At 37.9% G+C, this 20,699-nt stretch overlaps 1 protein-coding gene across 2 annotated transcripts in view; it reads right to left on the bottom strand.

Annotated features, from left to right (window-relative positions):
• Window positions 1-3,930: 3,930 nt before the first annotated feature.
• Window positions 3,931-20,699, bottom strand: part of NUP133 (nucleoporin 133) — a 30,202-nt gene continuing 13,433 nt past the window's right edge. Inside the window, exons 14-26 of one of the 2 annotated variants that reach the window (XM_015622845.1) lie at window positions 20,134-20,228; window positions 19,793-20,017; window positions 18,685-18,807; window positions 18,141-18,240; window positions 16,932-17,174; window positions 15,639-15,772; window positions 13,792-13,950; window positions 12,229-12,364; window positions 10,319-10,437; window positions 8,793-8,873; window positions 7,700-7,764; window positions 5,262-5,350; window positions 3,931-4,288 (exon numbers count right to left, since the gene is read on the bottom strand). In XM_015622845.1, coding sequence (XP_015478331.1) covers window positions 4,152-4,288; window positions 5,262-5,350; window positions 7,700-7,764; window positions 8,793-8,873; window positions 10,319-10,437; window positions 12,229-12,364; window positions 13,792-13,950; window positions 15,639-15,772; window positions 16,932-17,174; window positions 18,141-18,240; window positions 18,685-18,807; window positions 19,793-20,017; window positions 20,134-20,228 — 1,706 coding nt within the window. In that variant the 3' untranslated portion in view covers window positions 3,931-4,151. The remainder of the gene's footprint in view (window positions 4,289-5,261; window positions 5,351-7,699; window positions 7,765-8,792; window positions 8,874-10,318; window positions 10,438-12,228; window positions 12,365-13,791; window positions 13,951-15,638; window positions 15,773-16,931; window positions 17,175-18,140; window positions 18,241-18,684; window positions 18,808-19,792; window positions 20,018-20,133; window positions 20,229-20,699) is intronic. The other variant, XM_015622846.1, reaches the window with a different exon arrangement.

The following is a 20,699-nucleotide window of genomic DNA, read 5'->3' as shown; positions in this document are numbered from 1 at the left end:
CGGCGGCAGCGACCGGCCCCCAGGAATGCGGCCCCGGCCGTCCCCATATTTGGGCGTCGGGCCCGGCGCGGCCCCGGCCCGGCGGTGCCCAAAGAAGGCGCTCCTGGCCCCGGCCCAGGTGAGCCGGGCCCGGCCGTATAAGGCGCGTCTGCCGAGCCCCCCCCCGCCACCGCCCGCGGCCGGGGCCGAAATAATCCCCCGGCACCACCGGCCCCGTTAAGGGCAAAGCAGGTGGGGGCGGCCGGGAGCCCCGCGGGGCTCAGCGGGGCAGGAGGCGAGCGGCCATCGGCTCCGCGGCCACCACGTGCCGAGGCTTGGGGCTGCGAAGGGAAGCGCTTCTCTCCCAGGTCTTTCCCATAGCTATAGGTGAACCCAGGGGCAGAACGGGAACTGGGAGAGAAGAAGTGACAAGGTAGATCCTTGGTTTGCAGGGCATGCGGCGACAACCCGTGCAAAACCCACAAATTTACACATCAGGTTAAACCGTGTGTCGTTTCCTTGCTGTGATTTAAAAATGGAAAATAAATGCACGGGATAACATCTGTCAGACAAATGCCCGAAGAGAAGCCCGGTAAAGGATTAATCCTGGTCTGATCCCAGAAGCCTGACGTAGTCACGAATGCTGGTGCCATTACGAGTGCCCATTGCTGGCCGCTTGCAGCACGGAACCCTTCAGCTATCCCTGTGGCTCACCCTTTCCAAAAGGAGCACACTCTCACAGACAAGTCATCTCTGACGAGCTGAAGGTACTATGCAAGTGAAAAGGAACAGTTCATCTCCTTCAGCTACGGGTATTTAAGCAGAGATTCCATGCGGGACGCTTGGAAGATTTTACAGATACTTGTTTTCCAACTGAAAGAAGAGGCAGTAATGCAAGCGGATTTGCAGCCCTGACACTATGTTGATGCAAATCTACCTTCAAGATCTTCTCTGAAGGCACAGTTGGTCAAGTGTAAATCCTTTGAAAGTGTAGGGAGTCGGGCAAGAAAGAATAGTACGCTAGAAGCACTGTGCTGTGAGGAGTCTCCTGCAAGCGACGGTATTTCTGCAGGTGATTTCCTCCACTGCATGGCAGAGCAGACAGCTCAACAGAGAAGCAACTTTCCTTCTCCTCTGTTTAACTTCTGCATCCTCCAGGTTGGCAGCACTCCTCTTTACCTCTGGCAGCCATTTAATTCCTTCTGCTATAGATTTTGAATTCTTGTCAAGTTATTGAATTAAAATGCGCTCTTCTCTCGCTCTGTTCCTCAACTTATATTATCTTTCAGTTCTGTCATCAACAATTGGGCAGCACAAAAATCGGAAGCCTGAAAGCACTTAAAGGCATCACAGCCACCAAATCTATTTACAGAACTATAGTGTTTCGCTGTGGTTTCCAAAATACGGTCGGTTGTGTTGAATCAGAAATCAAGTAACAGAAACCCTAACATCGCTGAAAGATAAACATCCTTAATCCTGCAGTGAAACATGATGCAAGCAAAAACCCTCTCTATCCCCCCTGTTCCCTTTTATTTTCTCTCTACCCCAATCTAGTTTACAGCAAAGTGCCCAAATGGCAATGTTAAATCCTCCCACTTCTGAGTAAAATATCATTTTCTGCAGGTAGATCTGATGCTAATCTGGAGTCACTAAATGAATGTGGTTTTTGTCTCGTCAGAAGGCAGTTGGAGTTAGTTTTCAATACAGCACACAAAGAACTCACTATCCACCATGCATAGCTCCTGAAATCGATCACAAATGACAACTTGTAAACTTTCCTGCTGCTCTAGCAACAGCAAAGGATGCAAACATGTACCTCTATGTACCACTCATACTTCTGTGTGCTCCCATTACTGAGAAAAATAACTATTAAGGAAACAACATATATCCTTATTCAAGAGGAGCTATCCATCCCCCTTAGGCAGGTTTAACCCTCATCTTCTTGTCACAAGTTTGTTTTTGTTACACTTAGAAACAACCTAGAGCTGTGGCATTTGCCACCTTCCATATGCAGTGGTAAATGAAGGCATCCTCCTGGAGCAGTAATCTGAGACAGAGTTCTGCACCAGCACAGCTTATTACATAATGAAGCAGAGGACAGAGAGGAGGAACAGCCCTGAATCCCAGACTCTTCAAACTTTCCAACAGAATAGAGAACCAGTTCAACATTACTAGTACAAGGACATTAAACATCTGTTTCGACAAGGAAGTTATTTTAATGAGGCTTTGTTTAAGTAAACTCATTGCAAGTAGCCTTCTGTTTTGGCAATAGTCAGATGGAAAGCCATTGTATAAATGCCAACTGCCTCCCAACCCAGCAGTGAAGCAGTTGAAAACCCTACACAGCTCCTCCTTCCCCAAAAACCTGGAGAATGCTTTTACACCAACCATTAAAAACATCACCAGCAGAGAAGCCAGGTATTTTGAAACAATGGATAAGGCTGATCAGAACCGCCTGCACCTGGAGCAAGCTTTCCAGGGCTTGCCCTACCACTCCTGACAGAACACAGATCTGGCCAACAGTCTAGAAGATGTGAGATATCCCCAAAGTGATTTATGGTGGACAGTCAGTTAAAGAGATTCCTCTTCTATCAAAATTTAAGAGTCTAGGAAAAGTTAAGGCAGAACATACTTTGGCAGGGGCAAGCAATCATTTATTCTATTAGTGCCTTTCTCCCAAAACTCTGGTAAGTTTATCGATGTGGAACCACCCCCAAAGTGCCATTGAGGCGAACAAGTGGAACTCCTCCAAGGCTTTAAACGAGCAACTCCTTTGAAGCCAGAGCTGGGAGTTATGCTCACACTTCTCAGCCATGCAAGACTGCAGAAGAGCAAAGTTCGCTGCTTAGAACAATCTTAGAAGATGACTGCTAGTGCATTTCTTTCCCATATTAGTTTGAACCTCTACATAAATCTATTCTTCCAAACATGTTCAGACTCTCAGCCCAGCTTACTGTATTAGTACAGGGAGGAGGGGAAGCCACAGAAGGGGAGCTGTGCTTTTAAAACTAGAAACTGGATTCTCTTCAACCAATTTAACTTCTGACCTTCTCAGCTGTTAGATCAAGTTGTTGCAGCAGGCATGGAGCCAGACAAGTAAAACATAAGGGCATGCAAAGTTGCTCTGCAGTTTCTGGCTCTTGAGCTACATGCAAAACAAAGGTGCAACACATCAGATTGCAGTAACTTTTATTGAAAGACTAAATTCTGCTGTTAATCAGGACAGTTGAGAAACTGATTTTTTTTTATTATTATTATTCCCACGTCAGAGATAACTAACTGAGGCAGTGGGGTTAAAAAGGAAAGAAGTAGTGCCCACCGGTAGAGATCAAGGCATGGAAGGAAGATCATGCTGTACTCCCACACTTTCCTAACTGCTTTCGAGGTTTCTTCTGAGCCTAGGCACAAGCAGTTGTTGTGAATGACTGCATGGTGAGCTGCTAATCCCATTTTATATGTATGCTAGAAATAGCTTAAAGGGAAGTTAAATGGATACAATACTAAAATGCTTGGAAAAAGTTTAATTCAACAGATAGGAAGAGAAAGAATGGAGTATTTACTGGACCAGAAGGCTTTGAACGAGAGCTGTGCTTTATTCCTTTCTGTCACAGACAAGCTGAAGGATCAGTGACAAGCCAGTTACTGTTTTTGTGCTAGTAACCTTTAATGCAAAAACTGAAATAACCTAGCTTCTACAGCAGGAAGTGTTGAACAAAGAAAGAGTGAAGTTACCTGATAGAATAACCTGTTTCTTAAGTAATGAATGCAGTCACCCCGCATTAGTGTGCTCAGTATTTTCTCTCAACTGAAAGCACAGCCCCAGTGGCGACCACACAAGTTTCCCACCCTCTGCAGGAGAGGGTCCCTGCATTTATTTCACCCTGTGTGTCCGTGTAGCTTTGAGTCTCAGACAGGAAATGTTCTAAGCAAAATACAGAACAAAACAACAAGTTTATGAAAAGCACAGAAAATGAAAACTTTATTTTTACTTTGCCTGAAAACACAACTTTGCATCCCCTGACTAAAGCATCAATGTCTATACATTTAAGACCAAGTATATTACTCATATAGACTTTATCACAAAGTTTTAGCAGAAAACCAAATGAAATATAAAAAAGTAAACATGAATTCAACAGTTCTTTAAAGAAAGTATTTTAAAACCCCAGTGAGAATCATGCTTGGCCCTGAACGTAGAGTTCATAATTTGCTTTTAACACAAATTCAAAGTAAGCGTTGTACTTCAAGTTGCCGAGTTCATTTGCTTGAAGCAAGTCCTTCACCTCTGGTAAATACTCACTTAACTGAACTCCTACAAAACAAAACCATTTATTACAACACTGATTAAGGTACTTTGCATTAGCAGTTAATACCATTTTTAAGTAAACACCTATGCCTGCCTCACAACTAAATTACTCTTTTGGAATTGGGAAGCACTGATTCTCTTATACACGTCAAGAAATACAATAAAGCTTAAGTAGCCTGTAAAACAGAGTTAATATTTTTTTTATCCTCAGTTAATAAAAATATAAATAAATATTAAATAAAACAAAGAAAAAAGAAAGCTCAGTTCTACAGTAACTATTTATCAGTTGCAACAGTTCCACCATTAGGGTGTGCAAGTCTTACAAATGCAAGGAAATTAATAGTATCGAACACACAAAAATGGAACTGTTGAGAAAAACTTAAGTTTTGTCTTTTTCACATGAAGCCTTATGTGATCTGCAAAAAGTTCCTATGCAGTAATATTTAAACCAGGCTTTGACCCTCAGTTGCTTCCCTTCTCTCCCTCCCTCCTCCAGCTGTAAATTCCATGGCCATAACTACCCACTAGCTGTAAGTGGAGAATGGGAGGTACATTTTTTTTGTTTTGGCTTCTGGAGAGGGAAAACAAAAGCAAAAAAAAAAATTTGGCTAGAACATATTAAGTTCTACTGAGAGACAGTTGAGTAGTTATTATCCTGTATCTTACAGAAGAGACACATTTACCACCAGAACACCTACTTTACTGTGCAGTAAGCAACTGCTAAAAATCTGTTGCGTGCCCCACTGAGCAAATAACTTAAGGATACTAAGATTATAACCAAAAAATCTGCTAATCTCTTATTCCCCTGAACAGTTTACAGAGATAGAATTAGCTCCAGATGATTTTAACTGCCTAATGGAATGATTTTTTTTATTACTCTGAGAATTTAATAATGCTAATTTTTATATATTGGTGTTCATCTTAAGCAGCTTTTGAAACATCAGTTTCAAGACATTAATTATATTTAAGTACATTTTACCTTCTTTCAATAGCTTTTGTAGTATTTTCACAAATATACTATCTTTAGATGCTTCAATTGGATCGTCTCTACCATCTGAACAGGACCATCTGCAAGTCAAAGAATAATTTTGGGAAAGAATTACACAGACAAAATAACAGGAAAACTATCAAGGGAAAAAAAAAAACACAGGAAGATTAGATAAATTATTAAAGGTGATTAATACATGTCCTTATGGAAGCATTACGTGCTTGGTTATAGCTCAAAGCAAGAGTTTGTGTTCATTAGTCTTTATTCCAAAGGTAAAACTGGAATGAAACTGCACTACTATAATGTACTCTAGTTAGGAAGAGAACAGCAATGTTTCCCATCTTCTGCATGGCTAACAATCCCAACCAAACAACGTTATTTCTTTGATAAAATAAAAGTATTATCCACTGAGATAAGAACTACCTATTCTCAGCAATTATATTTTACAACTGAGGTGATGAAAGTGTAGATTTAGTTTTTTGGTAGAATAAAGTAAGAGAAGAAATGCTCTAAGGTGGAAAAAAATCAAAACAAAAATCAAATACTGAGAAAATAAATGGGGAAAAAATTTGCAAAATCTAAGTTGCAGGCCTGTAACAGCACACACAGTCACAAAACAAAAAGTTTATCTACTTTGTGATTAAATGTGAAGACTTATGAATATCAGTCTCATCTGTGATACAAAAAAAAAATAAAAATCCCAAACAGATTTTCTTAAGAGGATGACTGTTTTAAATGACAATTTTTCATTCTTGCAGAGCTTTATATTCACCAGTTTAAAGTCAACACCAATCTAACTTATTTTGCTGTGGTTCTAACCTTTCAGTTGTTAAAATTTCCTGTTCCATGTGCTAAGCTGTCAGACAAAACTGGTTCTCATATCACTCCCTAAACAGCCACGGGCCCGTGGGACATACTTGTAACAGATCTGGACCTAGATCCAGAAGCTATTATTGACAAATCCTCTGTACATCACTGGTTTTACCCTGGATGTCTCTTCAGCTCCTAAATGTCTAGGATTACATCTTTGATTCCACTGAGAAAAATGTGAGGAAAGGAAGGAGGGAAGGGGGATTTTCTCTTTGGCACAGTGAGGACAGTAGCAGAGCATCAGGAGCACACTCAGCAAGACTCTCCATCCTACCTAAGAACCGTACTACCATCTGTAGCCCTAAAGTTAGAAACCACAGGTCATCCTTAAAAGTAAGTTCTGTCACATCTCGAATGTTTACTTTTGCACACAAATGAAAGTTAACACCACCTCTCTGTAAGCCTTTGTGAGCCCTGCTGGACTGGAAACTCAGCTGGGACATCAAGATTTCTACCCACTATTCAGTGTAAACTGTGCATCTCAAATTGCCCCTGGTTAGCTGCCAGTGACCAAAATCTTATCAGCATTGTACGTGTCTGAACCGTTAAAATACCAAATTCAAAATCCTGTGCTTGTCCAGGGTAGATAGATCATAAACCAGTAACTGGACAGGTGCCATGTAGGAGTTCTGAATTCTTCTGTCTTTAAAATAACAGGAAGGGAAAACACTTGGAATAGTGTGAACCTCTTTCTGCTTATTATTTGTGTTATATGTGGACATAACTTAGTCATGCAATTAGGAATTACCTCCTAGACACCACAGCCATTTGGAATCTATCCTATGCGTCAGTGTGAATCCAAATGCTGCTTATTTCCATTCTGATCACAAATGGCATAGTGCACTTGGAATGTACTCTCTCCTCATCTCTTTTTCCTTAGGTCCCTCTTGGAACATAGGTGGGAGTTAGGAAAGCCTGAAGACTTCTCAAAGTTAGAAAGGAAAGGGAGGAAATGCCATTTGCATTATTTAACCTGGGAAGGACCAGCATCACTGATGAGAAGATTCTTGTGACCAACTGGATTCTGCCTCTATTTGGTTTTGAACATCCATAAGAGTGGCTCTTCTAAGCACTATTTAGGCTTTGATCTGTTACAGCCAAGAATGCAGTTTTAACTCAAAAAGGTGATGAAATTGCCAGTGTGGTTCAATGGCAAAACCCAAGTGAAATAAAAGCTGGCAGGAGTGACCTCTGCCTATGTTATCTTATTAAAAAGCTTCTATTTGAGATGCTTCAAAGGAGAAAAAAAAAAAAAAAGTTCAGCATTGGTCACTTCTTTCACCTCAGGAAAGGGTGTAAGAACAAAAGCTGCATGGGTTCACTTCTGTGTCAGATGCCAGGACTGCATAGTAGGTTGCCAGTGAGATAAACCAACAAAGTACTGCAGATTTTTTTTGCTGTGGTTCACTTTACAAATAAGAACACATGTTCTGATCAGACACATTATACTTTACTAACCTTATCCTGTGAAATTAATGTGGTTTTGATGAATTAGAGAATAGTACACTAAAATATAGTTCTGGAAAAGCTGTGTCTCAGTAACTTATATTTATACTTACCCATCTCTTTGGAGAGCCTTGCAGAGAATTTTAAGTTTAAGATCATTTACATCCACTTCTTCTTCCTTCAATTCATATAAGGAGAAAATATAGGCAAATTAAATTTTTTTTACAAAAAAAACCAATCACTCTGTCACACAGATTGCACCAATGAATTAGATTCTTCAATCATCAAACATTATTTTAACACATGCTGTTTTTACAGATGATCTGATTGGACAGTTGAAAGACCAAACACTGCTTGTTTCCATTTGAAATCATGGATTCAGACGTTCTACATCACCACTCGGCTACTGAAGACCAACTAACACAGTTTGTAAAAGGGCACATTTTAAAATACCAACTTGTAAACCATTGTATTCTAGGCAAATTTTATTTTACCATGTGCTAAATGATAACTGGAGTCAAAGCTCTTTTTTCAGTATGGCCAAGCTAACTAATGTGCATTAGTAGCCACATTAGGATATATGTTTTATGAATGTATCAGTAAATGTTTTCAAAGATATACATTTGATTTGAAAAGGGCAGTTTCTTCATTGCATAGAAACTACCACCTCCAACTTGTGCTGAATGGTTCTATACAAGTTGTTAGAAACTTTAATATCTGTGGGGAAAAAAAAATTTAAATTGCATGGGCTTAGGGTAACATTTATTTTATTGAGACAAAAAAAAAATACAGCTGGAAAAAAAGTAGATGGTAAATCTGTGGTTCACAGCTATTTACATGTTTGAAAGTGGTGATTATCCCACAGTGACAATCACTGAAACTGTCAAGAGGAAAGACACAAGAACTAAACTACTAAAACAAATTGATCTTTGTCCTGTTTGGAGACAGCCTGTAGAGAAGCAGGGCCCTAAAAAGTAACTATGGACTGTAAATGGGAAGTGAAGAGTGTAATTTTTCTTAAATTATCTAAACCACATTTGGTATTACGTTTCCAGTGACTTAAAAGCAAACTGACAAAATACATCAGAGGTTGCTTTAATTACCATACACTAAGCTAATGTGTCAATTAATTACACATGCACTACTCTAGCTTAAATAATAATAAAAAAGTCTCTAGATTAGAAATCCTTTAAAAAGTTTTTCTACCTCATCAATATATTCCAGCAGATCAAGTGCTTTCTTGAAGTCATATTCATTGGCTCTTCTGTTCTCATCACATATGAACATCTATGAAATCAGAGATTAACATGGAGAATTATTTTTAGCCTACAAACTAATGTAACTGGTATCAGGGACATCCCACTATGGGAAGACCACCACGTACTTTCTATTTACATGACCTTCTCATGAAAATATGTCTTGATTCAAATGCTTGTATTTTTATAGTAAGGAATATACTTAAGGTTTTAGAGCAGCATTCCACCTACGTGACAATGGTCTGTGGACAAATGATACTGGATACAAGGCTGCTGGGTTTCAAATTTAAGTGCCATTTAAGGCTGTAACATTCCTGGACTACTGTAGCCAGAGCTCAGCTCCACAAATAAGCTCTCTGAATTATTTCGGTAATTAAGCTCAAAGCAGTTTAGCACGTGTGCTGCCTTTCACTCCTTAAAAACAACAAGTTTGTTGGGGATATTTAATATCCCCCAATTATAAATTGGTACTTCAAAGAAAAATTATCATTAACACTCTTTTAATTTATACTTTCTGAATTTCATTTTTGCATTACAAGTAGCAAGTATTAACACTAGTTTGACAATAAGTGAGAATTCAGAAGGAAAACTGTTGTGGTGCCAGCACTTGCAAAGTCATGACTGACACTTCCTACCCTTCCCTAATCCTACAGACAGCCTTACTTATAGAGACACAGGTAAGAACTTCACAATCTGCTATTAGCACAGTTCTAAGAAAATTATGAGAATGTAAACAAGCTAGCTTTTGATTTTCCACAGGATTACAGAAAATTACAGAAAAATTGACACCCAGACTTTTTTTTACAATGTATTGCTGTTATTCATGGAGTATTTTTTGTGTGCATCACTGGATGGTAAAAAAATGGGGCAAACAAGGCAGAATCAGTAAGGCTACTGGTTCCTAGCTGATACCAGAAAGGAGTGGGGAAAAAGGAGTCAGCACTATTACTTATCCCAATACTGGAACAGCTCAAATTTTTGTTTCATTACAGGTTGGATTTTTGCAGAAGAGAACAAAAGTAGAAAGATTTCTGGTGCCTCTTCGCAACAGGTGACCAAAAGCCTTTTCCTGCTTCTAGTACTTCCTTCTTCTATCTTGCAGCATCCTTCCGCATTAAGACAGAATTGTTTATTCATTCTGCCTTCCAAGTTCTACCCTACCAAGAGTGTAAAGGAAGGTAAAAACTATCTCACATCCAAAAACTGGTTTAGACCAATAAATCAACTTCTGGCACTGATCTGATCTGCTTTTTCTCATAGCAGCACTCCCAACAGAAAAAACTAGGACTAAACCCATCATTCTGATGTTTGCTGGTAGAAACTAAGTGAAGTTAAACTCATATGTCAGATCTTTAGGTGCTTAGCAAGTCATATAAGGGATAAAGGCAGCTGTGACCTTCTCCTTTATTTTATCACAAAGGGGCAGAAAACATACTGAAGTTTACCTGTGTAACAAAGAAAACATGGGACACTTACATCAATGAGCTGAGATGCAGACAGCACTGGCATATCGTTGAGGTTCAACTGTTTCTCTGCCAGGAGCTGTTCGGGAAGTGTCTCCTGATGTAACAAAAAGCGCTCCTGCTCTGATATTTCTTGTAGTCATTTAAGGAAATGAATGTTTCATGTTATTAAAATGTAATAATAAATTTTGTGGCACAACAATAACTGTCAGGTCACAGTATTATTCAAGCCTACAAGCGTTTGTTGTGAAGCATTCTATTTAGGCTCTCATCCATGTCCCCAAAGCACAGAAATACTTCCACTTCAGTACTGCCATCCCAGAGAACTAGTTCTTACTCTCCACTCATGTTCTTGTGTAATGAAAACATGTAACTCGAATTTTGCCCCAAAACTTCAAAATTAATAGAGAGGATTAGATGGAAGCTGTTGCACTGTGCAGGAAAATGAGTTGGTTGCAACTTTAAGGATCTGTGCCATGGACATGCTCCATTTTGTGAACTGTTCAATTTTTGACTGTTTTATACTTGCCAGTATGAGCTGCTTTAGGATGAGAAATTTGCTAGTCTGAGACATTCAAAATGGAATAATATCAACCACACTATATGAACCCTGCCCTTCCCAACAACTTCCATTGCATATTAGAATAGGGAAAATAATTCTGTGGAGCATTTTATCTGTTTAGAGAAATAAGCAAAATGTGGCAGAAATAATTAGTCTTTCCTTATCAATAGGAAAGTGATACACAAAGATTTTAAGTTTTAAAAACTACATCATGTGCCACACAGAAATGTGTGGCAGAACAAAGTCCAGAACAGTTTTGACAGTCCTCTAGCCATTGTAATAAAGCTTTGATTATCTCATTTGTCATTTTTAAATTTTCCTATTTAAAGGTGAGATTCTTCACATCAGCAAAGGCATTTTCACAGTGATAAAAAAAACAAATTTAAACTTCAAGATTTCATGCAATGCTATACAATTTAAAAGGCAGATAATACAGTATTATCATGAGCTAAAAATTATTTTTAAAGCCTACTTAGTTAACTTAATTATTAGCAGGCTTTTTCAATAGGACTTAAGAACGATTCATTACATAGATGGATAAATTCACAGATAAACAGAAGTAAGCTTGAGCAGCAACCCTGAGTCATATTCCAAAGCTTCCCCCTGGTGGCCAGAATCCTTTAACCAGTTTTCTCAAACTCACAGCACTTGTGCTGCACAGTGTTTTCCAAAGGGACAGGAACGGCAGAGCGGTGGAACCATTGCATTTGGTAATGAAGCAGGCTAGATATTTGTACTTTTCCTGTTCACATCATTTCAGATAGAGTACAAGGAAACACTGTCTTGGTAATCTTCTTAGATACAGAGAGCAAAATCCTGAGAAAGCACTTCTTGATCACAACTGTATTTATTTGCAGCTGCATTACTGCACTACAACACAATTACAAGATTTCCTTGTACAGCCTAAGAGCCTCATGACTAGAGAAGAATTCAACAGTGAAAGCAATTCTATAAATGGGCCCTAAGAAATTAATTAATTTTTACCTTGCATCTGAAATATAAAATGCAGATTCATTATAATACATTCAGTGTGAATGGTTGACAACTTTCAGCCACTTCTCAAAGTACAGGTGCAGCTTGTTATTTTTGACAATATTTTACATGTTAGTAGAAAAAGTGGAAAGGTACAAATTTGCCATGCTCATAGTCCTAATTCACATGTGAAAGTGAATACTGAGGTTAGCATCTCATGCTGTCTTCTTTGTGCTTCCTAAAATGAGCAAAATCATCAGCCTATTTATTCTTACCACACTAAGTCAGCATCCTCAACATAAAAAAACAACAATCTCCAAAATCAATGACATTCCAATTCTTTAACTTAGTAAGTCTTTTCTTCACTTTGCCCTGTTTTTATTTCTCACCTTCTATTTTCTCTTGTAGTATGTCTTCTGAGAAGTCTGATGCTAGTGCAGCTAATTTGCTCAAGCCAAGAAGCGTTTTCTTCTTTGCAAAATATCTTGTCTCCATATTTGCTAAAGTCTGCAACGTTCTGTGAGCCTAAAATTAATAAAGATGCTAGAAATCAGTTCTGTAAATTAGGATCAGAAGGTTAACAGATAAGGATTTTATCTCAACAGAAGTCTCACAGCTATTTATGGTTTGTAATACTATAACCCTTAATTTTAAAAGTTGTAGAATTTGCACAGTGAAACTCTGCATTACACTCCTCAAGAAGAGACTCTCTCCTTAAACAATATATTTTAAAAATCTTTTCATTGCTAATCAAAAAAACCCACCTCATTCTCAAAGGATAAATTGCAACTTCACCCATTGTATCTTTAGGATCTAATTCAATACTTTGCAATAAAAGCCAGGCAAATATGTTTTGACAGAACACTTCTGCATGCAGGTTGATTTACCTGTTAATTCAGGAATTTGAAAAAAGAGAATTCTGTATAACTGCTGCAGTAACCAAATACAGAGGCAAGAATTGGTTTATCAGACAAAGGAACAGTTTCTGAGCACTTACTCAGAAATAAACTATCTACACTGAATTAACTGTGCATTTTAGAATCCCTACCCCCTCTTCAAAGTGCTTTGCCACAACACAGAAAACCTCAATTACCACAAATGGAATATTACAATATTCTCAGAGTGGTTTTTGTTTGTTTTGGTTGGGGTTGTGGGTGGGACTTTTTTGTTTGTTTAACAATATGGCATTGTAAACCTAGAATCTGCAGTAAGAGAAATGTTTCCATGGTTTTCATTCTTAGCAAACAAGTATGTGGATTGAGAGAAGCCATTTCTGATTTGAAATACTTTTAACTGTTAAATGAAACGCATTTTTAAGTCTAGCAGAAGGATGGAAAGACTGACCAGCAAGAAGAGGGGATGTAACTGGAAAGCCCAGAAGGCAACAAATAATCATGTTTAAAAACAATGTCACAGTAATCTATCCACATACACATTTGCTACTAAAAACACTTCAAACTATGAATGTTAGCAATAAATGTTATCAATAGCTTTTTTACTTTCACGATACCACCAAACTCTGTAGCTTTAAGGTATTAGTCTTGAAAGAGAAGTTTCATTTTTCCCCTGGTGGGATAACATTAAAATGCTATTGATATTCACTACAAATCCAATTCCATATATATTCCAATTCTATATAAATTCCAACAAAGTAGTGATCATGTAGGCAAACCAAACTTCCTCAATAAAAAGTACCAGCCACCAGCCAGGGATGAAAACCAGCCCTGATTTCCATTATGTGGTAGAGTGGCTTACCTGAGATACCAGATGGTGCCTGAAGGAAGGCTGCTTTTAGTACACCAAAAGTACCAAATTAATTATCTGCCATCCTTTCCCCTAACTCACCTTGCCTTTTGACAAGTAAGAGTCATAACTCAGTAAATTACCTACCCGAATATGTACCTGACCTGCTCAACACGTATTCCCACTGGGCTGTATTTAAGAAACACTACCTTTTGCAAATCCTGGCTATTGATGTCATGTAACCAGCTCAGATGTTCATGTGCTTGCAAGAAACTGGCCAGCTGTCCATGCTGAGCAATAGGCTGAGATAACAGCTTTCCTCGCTTTCCTTTTTCCAAATACCAGCGAAACAGGAAATCTGAAAAGTTCTGAACATAACAGAAATATCAACAAATTTTAAAAGTTACATTGGAGTATCTGGTTTGCCTTCTAAGTGCTTTCTAAAATAATAAAATAAATAAATTTATAAAATTTAATTTATAAAAAATACAGTTGGTAAGAAAATAGTAAAAACCTGCTTGAGAAAGCCTGACACCCACCCACACGACACAAAATAGTGTTGATAAAAATCGCAATAAGAATCCTGATAGAAAGTGTTTAAAACGTTCATGAGCTCTCAACAAGAGATGCTGATAAACACAGAATCCTTCAGTTAAAGTGATGGAAGTGCCAAAAGTAAATTCTTCACTTTATAACACAAGAACAGGAATCTCATCAATCACAATTTTTCTCATCTCATTTTCAGACCTGTTCCTTTGCCCCCCCTCTAAAAACTCCATGCTTACTATTTCCTTTCATAAGCAAGCTTACTTCAGCTGTCACTGTTTTTGAAACATTCCCTCCTATCTACAAGATAACCTGCAACTTTCCTTCTCTCAGACATTGTTTAAAAAAAACCTGTCTTTTTAAGAGAAAAAACACCCTATTTTATCCTCAAAAACTTGAATGTGAAGTAACTAATCAGGACTTCTGTTTGAGATTTAATTTGGTCTTTTCAGAACAATATTAGAGTAACATTAAATTTTTATTGCATTAACAAATTAAAAAATGAAGTCTGAAGAGGCCGTCAGTCTATCCATCCATTAGACTTACATACTCAGCTCTACCTTTGCCACAGTAACTTCTTTTTGTGAAGTTTTACATTTCCCCTTTAAAACAAAGCATGTGAAGATGGGAAAAAAAAAAGATAATTTGTCCCCTTTGACAGCCAGGCTGAGCATTTAAGAGGCACTATTTAAAAAGCTTGCTATAATTTCTGTCTATTACTGATACTTCTGAATTTTTGTTACTAAAACAACATTTATGTATTCTCATTACTAGGAAACACGTAGACTGCAGGATTTCTCTATCCCCAATAGTTGTGGAAAGCTAAACAAATTCATCTCACCAATTCTCAAATTAAGACTCTTTTGTTCCAGTCACACACATTTCAAGTAATCTCTACCACCTTTTCCTTAAGCTTTCTAATATTCCAGCACACCTAGTTATTACACTAGATTTTAACAGACAGTGGGAAAACTGTCCAACATATATGTACGAGGGCAATGCAAAAAAACCCCAAAGCAACAGCCCTACCTTCCTACTCTTCCTAACCACATTTCTATTTACACATTAATTACTTTTCTATTTATACATTTAACAATTTCATCTCTTTTGGAAATTATCCTCCATTTTATACTATGTTAGTTTAATGAAACAACAATGTAATGACAACAGCACCTGAGTGAAGAAGTCAGAAAATGCTGAAAAATGTTAAGAGTGAGAAAATATTCTGGAGCACAAAAAGGTCCCATGAAAAGGCACTGTTTATACAGGTAGCACCTTTATTTCTGCTGGCTAGCTTTGCCTTCCTAATGTAAAATGTTCCATTAAATACTTTACAGTGAATAACAACTTCAATTTTCCATGTTGCCCCTGTATGTATACATAATTACATATGCATTAAAAAAAAAAAAAAAAAGGGAAAAGAAACCCCAGAAAGAAATAATAAACTTTGCAACATTTCAGGGGCAAACTTACTATAAAACGCTATCTAAAAGAAATAGAAGAGACTTGCCTGGTCTGCAAACTGAGTCATGTAGCGTTGTAATCTGGCCTGGTTGTCTGTCTGCTCACACATTTGCACCAGGATATCAAAGTCGCAGTATTTCTCTGCTAAAGCAGCTGCCAACTGGTACTGTCCCAGGGAAACTGAGAACCAAGAAAAAGAAGTTTTATTGAACAAGCTCACCTTCGTCTGAGACCAGAAAAATGAAAGCAAGTGTCAAGTGTTGCCATCAAGGAGATACTCACACACTCCCAAAGGAACATTCCCCTCCTGCATACACCTCCTGTGCACACACACACTCACAGACCTACCTCCTCTGTCCCACAGCACAAGAGGGAAAAAGGGAATACTAAATGGCATCATGTTTTCTATTTCCTCTTTAACTTAGCATCATCTGCTATTTGCACTGGGGGAGGGAATTCCACCCATGACTTAGCCTCTACAATAGCAGCCACTTAAATAAAACCAAGCAAAAAAGCAGCAGCCATAGGCTTTTGAAAAAGAGCAGGACAAATAAGGACAACTGGGCTTGCATTAAAGAGAAACTACTGAAAATCTTCCTTTTCATTCAGTTAAATATGTAAGAGTCAGCAGAAGACTTAGTTTTGTTTGTAAGGAATATGAACCTTAGGTAGAACATAATGATACAAAATGTATTTATAAGCTAACAGGGCCCATGAATGTCAGGAAAATGGACAATGATAATTTTAGCTTTTTCTAAGAATGCTCAAAAACTATCATTAGATTATTCTACTTATATAATTTACTTCAGTAAAAAACCTAAACTTTCCAAAGTTACTAAAATGCATTTACACCAACTCATTTCCATTTCAAAATGGAGCTTTTCTACGGTTTACTCATTCAGGACTTGACTATATCCAACATGTTAAACAATAGGTACAGTTATTAAATAACTGGGATTCAAAAAGTAACTGTTCACTAATAAACACCAAACAAGCTTTCAGGCAAACAGGTTTATCTCAACTTGCAACAATATAAACATTTAGAATCCATTTCCAGGCTGCTTTCAGCCAGGCAGTGCAAGATAAAATCTGCTAACAAGTTAGCAGCAGACAAAAATTCAAGCACCACATGGAGTGTGGTCCTGGATGTTAACTTGTAACCTGCTTTTACTTTGTAATTATCTCATTAGATCATACACCAGTCATTTGTACTCTGAAAGCAGCTATGTAAAGCAAGCACAATTCATACACAGATGCCATTTACTTTATCAAATCGGTGTCATTTCCTCATTGAACAGACCATTTAATCTTTGAGCTAAAGAACACGGAGAGCACTCACGGAGAGGGGACAAGAGCTCCGATCTTTTCTGGACGTATTCCATTTCCACGCTGCTGTACCGCTCCTGATCAGCCAGACGATCCACAGACTTCAGCTGAGCCACGTAGCCATCCAGGAAGCAATCCAGGAGTGCCACCAGCTGCTCTGCCACGATGCTGCGGAGGTTGCTGTCCACCTGGGGATACACCACCTTCAGGATGACACCGTGCTGACGCGCTATTGCCGCGCGGACGCCACTGGAGGCTTGGGAAAACAACACAGGGAACGTTAAAGCAATACTCCAATCACCACAGCGATCTATGGCAAAGTGTAAGAAAAACATTACTGTGTATAATTTAAAAAATAAAAAAATACAAGGGAAAAAAGCTAATAAATGTTTTTGTTTTGAAAATTAAAGTAATAACTCCACCCCTAAACAACTACTCCCATCTACTTTTACATAGTAAACTGGGCCAAGACGTGGTAAACAAAAAGCCTGAGCTATGCAGATCTATGCTGCCAACTACCAACATCAGCTCTTTTTCCAGAAGAAAATAATTACTTGCACCATTTCTGGGCAAAGTAAGAGAATACACACAAGGAAAAAGTTACTTCTGTTAACGTGATGTAAATACTTTGATATGGCCATCAAAACACAAGAACGAAAGAGTTTGCATGGGTCCTGCTTTTGTGAGGAGGAATATGGATTGGAAGATTTCTGTCTTGGAACCACTAAACAAATGCATTTTACATGTAGAGGCTACAAGGAAGCTTAAGCACCAACTGGAAAGTGCTTGCTTCTAAGAACATTTGTTCTGATAGTTTTTCACACTATTAAACCATCAAAACAAAACACATTTAAGCAAGTAAAGAATCATCAGTCCTTTTAAAACAGCTACTGGTCATATTTGATAATATATTTTAATGTTATGTACCCCACAGATCTGCCAACCAGAACCAATGCATTAAAAAAGATTATAAACATTCTAAAATTAGTTTCCCAAACTTGCATTGCAAACTTGGCTATAAAATCACAAGTTTTAAAAAGCCATCATCAGTACTGGACAAACTAAGTTTCATTGATTCATCCCATTTCACTCCCCCAGTGAAAACCTCATTTTCACTTACTCTCAACTGATAACCCTGTGGCAGCTTTTAACAGTGAGTTTAAAATTCCAACTTAAATTCATGTGTTCTGAAACTTATGAACTTGTAATAGTATTTTCTCACCTGTCCATGGAATATATTCAGGTTCTCTTTCTGGAAGTTCTCCTGTTTTATATAAAGAGGCTCTAGACTGACGATACTGACAGGCAGCTTGTAGCATATCCTATTGAAAGGTAAGGATGTGAGAATTTTAAAGTCTACCTCAGTATACACTGACCACAAAAGATGCTGTCTTTTGTAATTCTGAAACCTTCTTTTAATATCCACACACTTTCTACACCACTTTCTCAGCTGGACAGAAGGGAACATTCTGAGGAAGAAACCTCAGTGCTCAAACACAACCACTTAACATTTTGCTACATATTCATGACTTCACAACTTCCAACAAAGCTGCAACTTCTCAATTACCTTTAACAGTGGCTCAGGAGGAAAAGGAATGTCCCTAATTCTGCCCAAGGCTGTCTTTTCCTTCCTACTGTATTTGGACATGTGAAAACACATTCACTTTTCTTCTCATGTCAGTAACTCGGATGTGCTACACTTGTTCTGTACTCTTTAATGTTTATTTTCCCCTCCCACAAACATCTTGGTGAAGGCAGCTCTGTACCTTAATGATGTTGTTCACATTGACAACTATCTGGGCCCACTCAATTGATTCAATAGGCATATCTTTCAGGATTTGTTCCTCCTCTTCTAATAAGCATTCAAAGATGGAATCTATCTGGGATACCTTGAAGACAGAAAGAAAAGTTACACTGAACACAAACATGTCCACTATCAGCTGATACCTAAAAGCCAAGAGCTGTATAGAAAAATAAGAACATTAGTATAAACCACATAAATAGCAAAAAATATAAAAAAGCTATCAACTACCTTAATGCACAATGAGATCATCAGCTTATGGTTCATACAATACTTAAAACTACAAACAAATACCTTCTTTCTGGACTTAAAACTAAAAGGGAAAAAAAAAATCCTCATTTCTGGAGACAACTCCATACACTCCATTATTAAGCATATTCCTCTATAATTTTCTGGAATATTTGGCAGTAGAATCTTTTTAGATAAACTATACTGGATAAAAAATCTGCTTTAAAATAGCAGACTATCATTTCTGTTTTCTTTTATATTTATCTTTCTCCCTTAGCAACTATTGTTCTCTGCAGTAAAAAACCTGCTAAGAATAAATGTTTTGTGCATAGTTCTTCTTAAGAAGGAAGAAAGAAATAAAGACTGAGCACTTGACTGGAACGCAGCATAAACTGAGAACTAACTTAGCTTGACTAATGTTAGAGAAGACAAAAATTAGAAGCGACTGAATTAATGTAATTCCATCCAGGATAGCTCATCTAAGCAGCTCTCCTATCTGGAAAGCTTCATACTCTTCAGTACATCCCTTAAAAATTATAGTTTAGCATGCATCTTCTTATGTGTCAGAGAATCTCAGTTGTCTTTTCCATCGCTCATCCATGTTGGGTAGTTGGAAATTGTAACAACTTTACTTCTACTAAAATTTGTTGAAATTCACGTTTCAGCTGCAGACACCAAAAAGTGAGGAAAACACTATCACATTAACCCTGTTTAAAGGGTAGTTGTGTAAAGTTGAATTGATTTTTACAGTTCCACAGGGAAAAGTTGCAAAGTACACTTCAAAGCATTGTAATGTTTACCACATGCAAGGCTATACAGTAATTCAGGAAGGACATGTTTCTTACCTCCCTGAAGAACACATCCGCAGGGGTAAGGCTTGGTGGAATATCACATTCCCTTTTGTTTAATGCAATCAGTATAGCAGCATTCACCAGCTCAGGCAGCCTAGAGTGGTGATTCTTGAGAACAATAGCTGCTGCCAGTTTCTCTGCATGCTCACAGAGCAACAGTCGAGTGGCCATCGGCATCCCTCGCACTGGAAAACTGCCCAGACGTTCAAACACACCAACCTTTTATAAAAAAAAAACGAAACAAAATACCCCATGCACTTTAAACAGTGTTCTAGAGGAATCAAGACAAAGCAATAAACTATGTGTGCTAATACCAACAGAACAGTAGGATTTACCTGATGAAGAAACTCAATGAAGAAGGAGTGCGCTTTTGTCTTATCCTCTAGCTGATGAAGAAGAATTAGAGATGTGTTGCTGAAACCAGCTGCTTCTAAAAAAATTAAAATCTTAGGTCAGAGCACTTGATATCTTCATTTCTGGACAACTATGTTTTTTGCCTCTGAGGTAAACTGATCTGTCAGTTTTTACAGTGGTATCACACTGGTACCTTTTACAGTAGATGCACACATTTATATACTGCTTATCATGCTATTTTTAATCAGGTTTTTTCAACTCTATCATGACTGAGGTAAAGCTTTTAGAAGAAATAAAGTATCTTTAGATTAGTACTATTCTGAAATACCCAATATGCTGCTAAAATAGCAGCTCATGAGCATATTCTAATTTTAGTAGGATTCAGACTCATATTTTTATCCTCATGGTAGACTAGCTATTGTTAAATTTATTATGCCCTAGACCACAGCTACTAGAAACTAGTAACTAGCGTTAACAGGAATTTGTATCTCATTAACTCTGCATCCAGATTTTTTTTTATGAACTGTGTGCTTATAATATCAAGATA

This window comes from Parus major, chromosome 3, assembly GCF_001522545.3.
Source record: "Parus major isolate Abel chromosome 3, Parus_major1.1, whole genome shotgun sequence".
NCBI classification, from domain to species: Eukaryota; Metazoa; Chordata; class Aves; order Passeriformes; family Paridae; genus Parus; species Parus major.
Note: the sequence above shows the minus strand (reverse complement) of the source record. Positions and strands in the feature narration are given on the sequence as shown.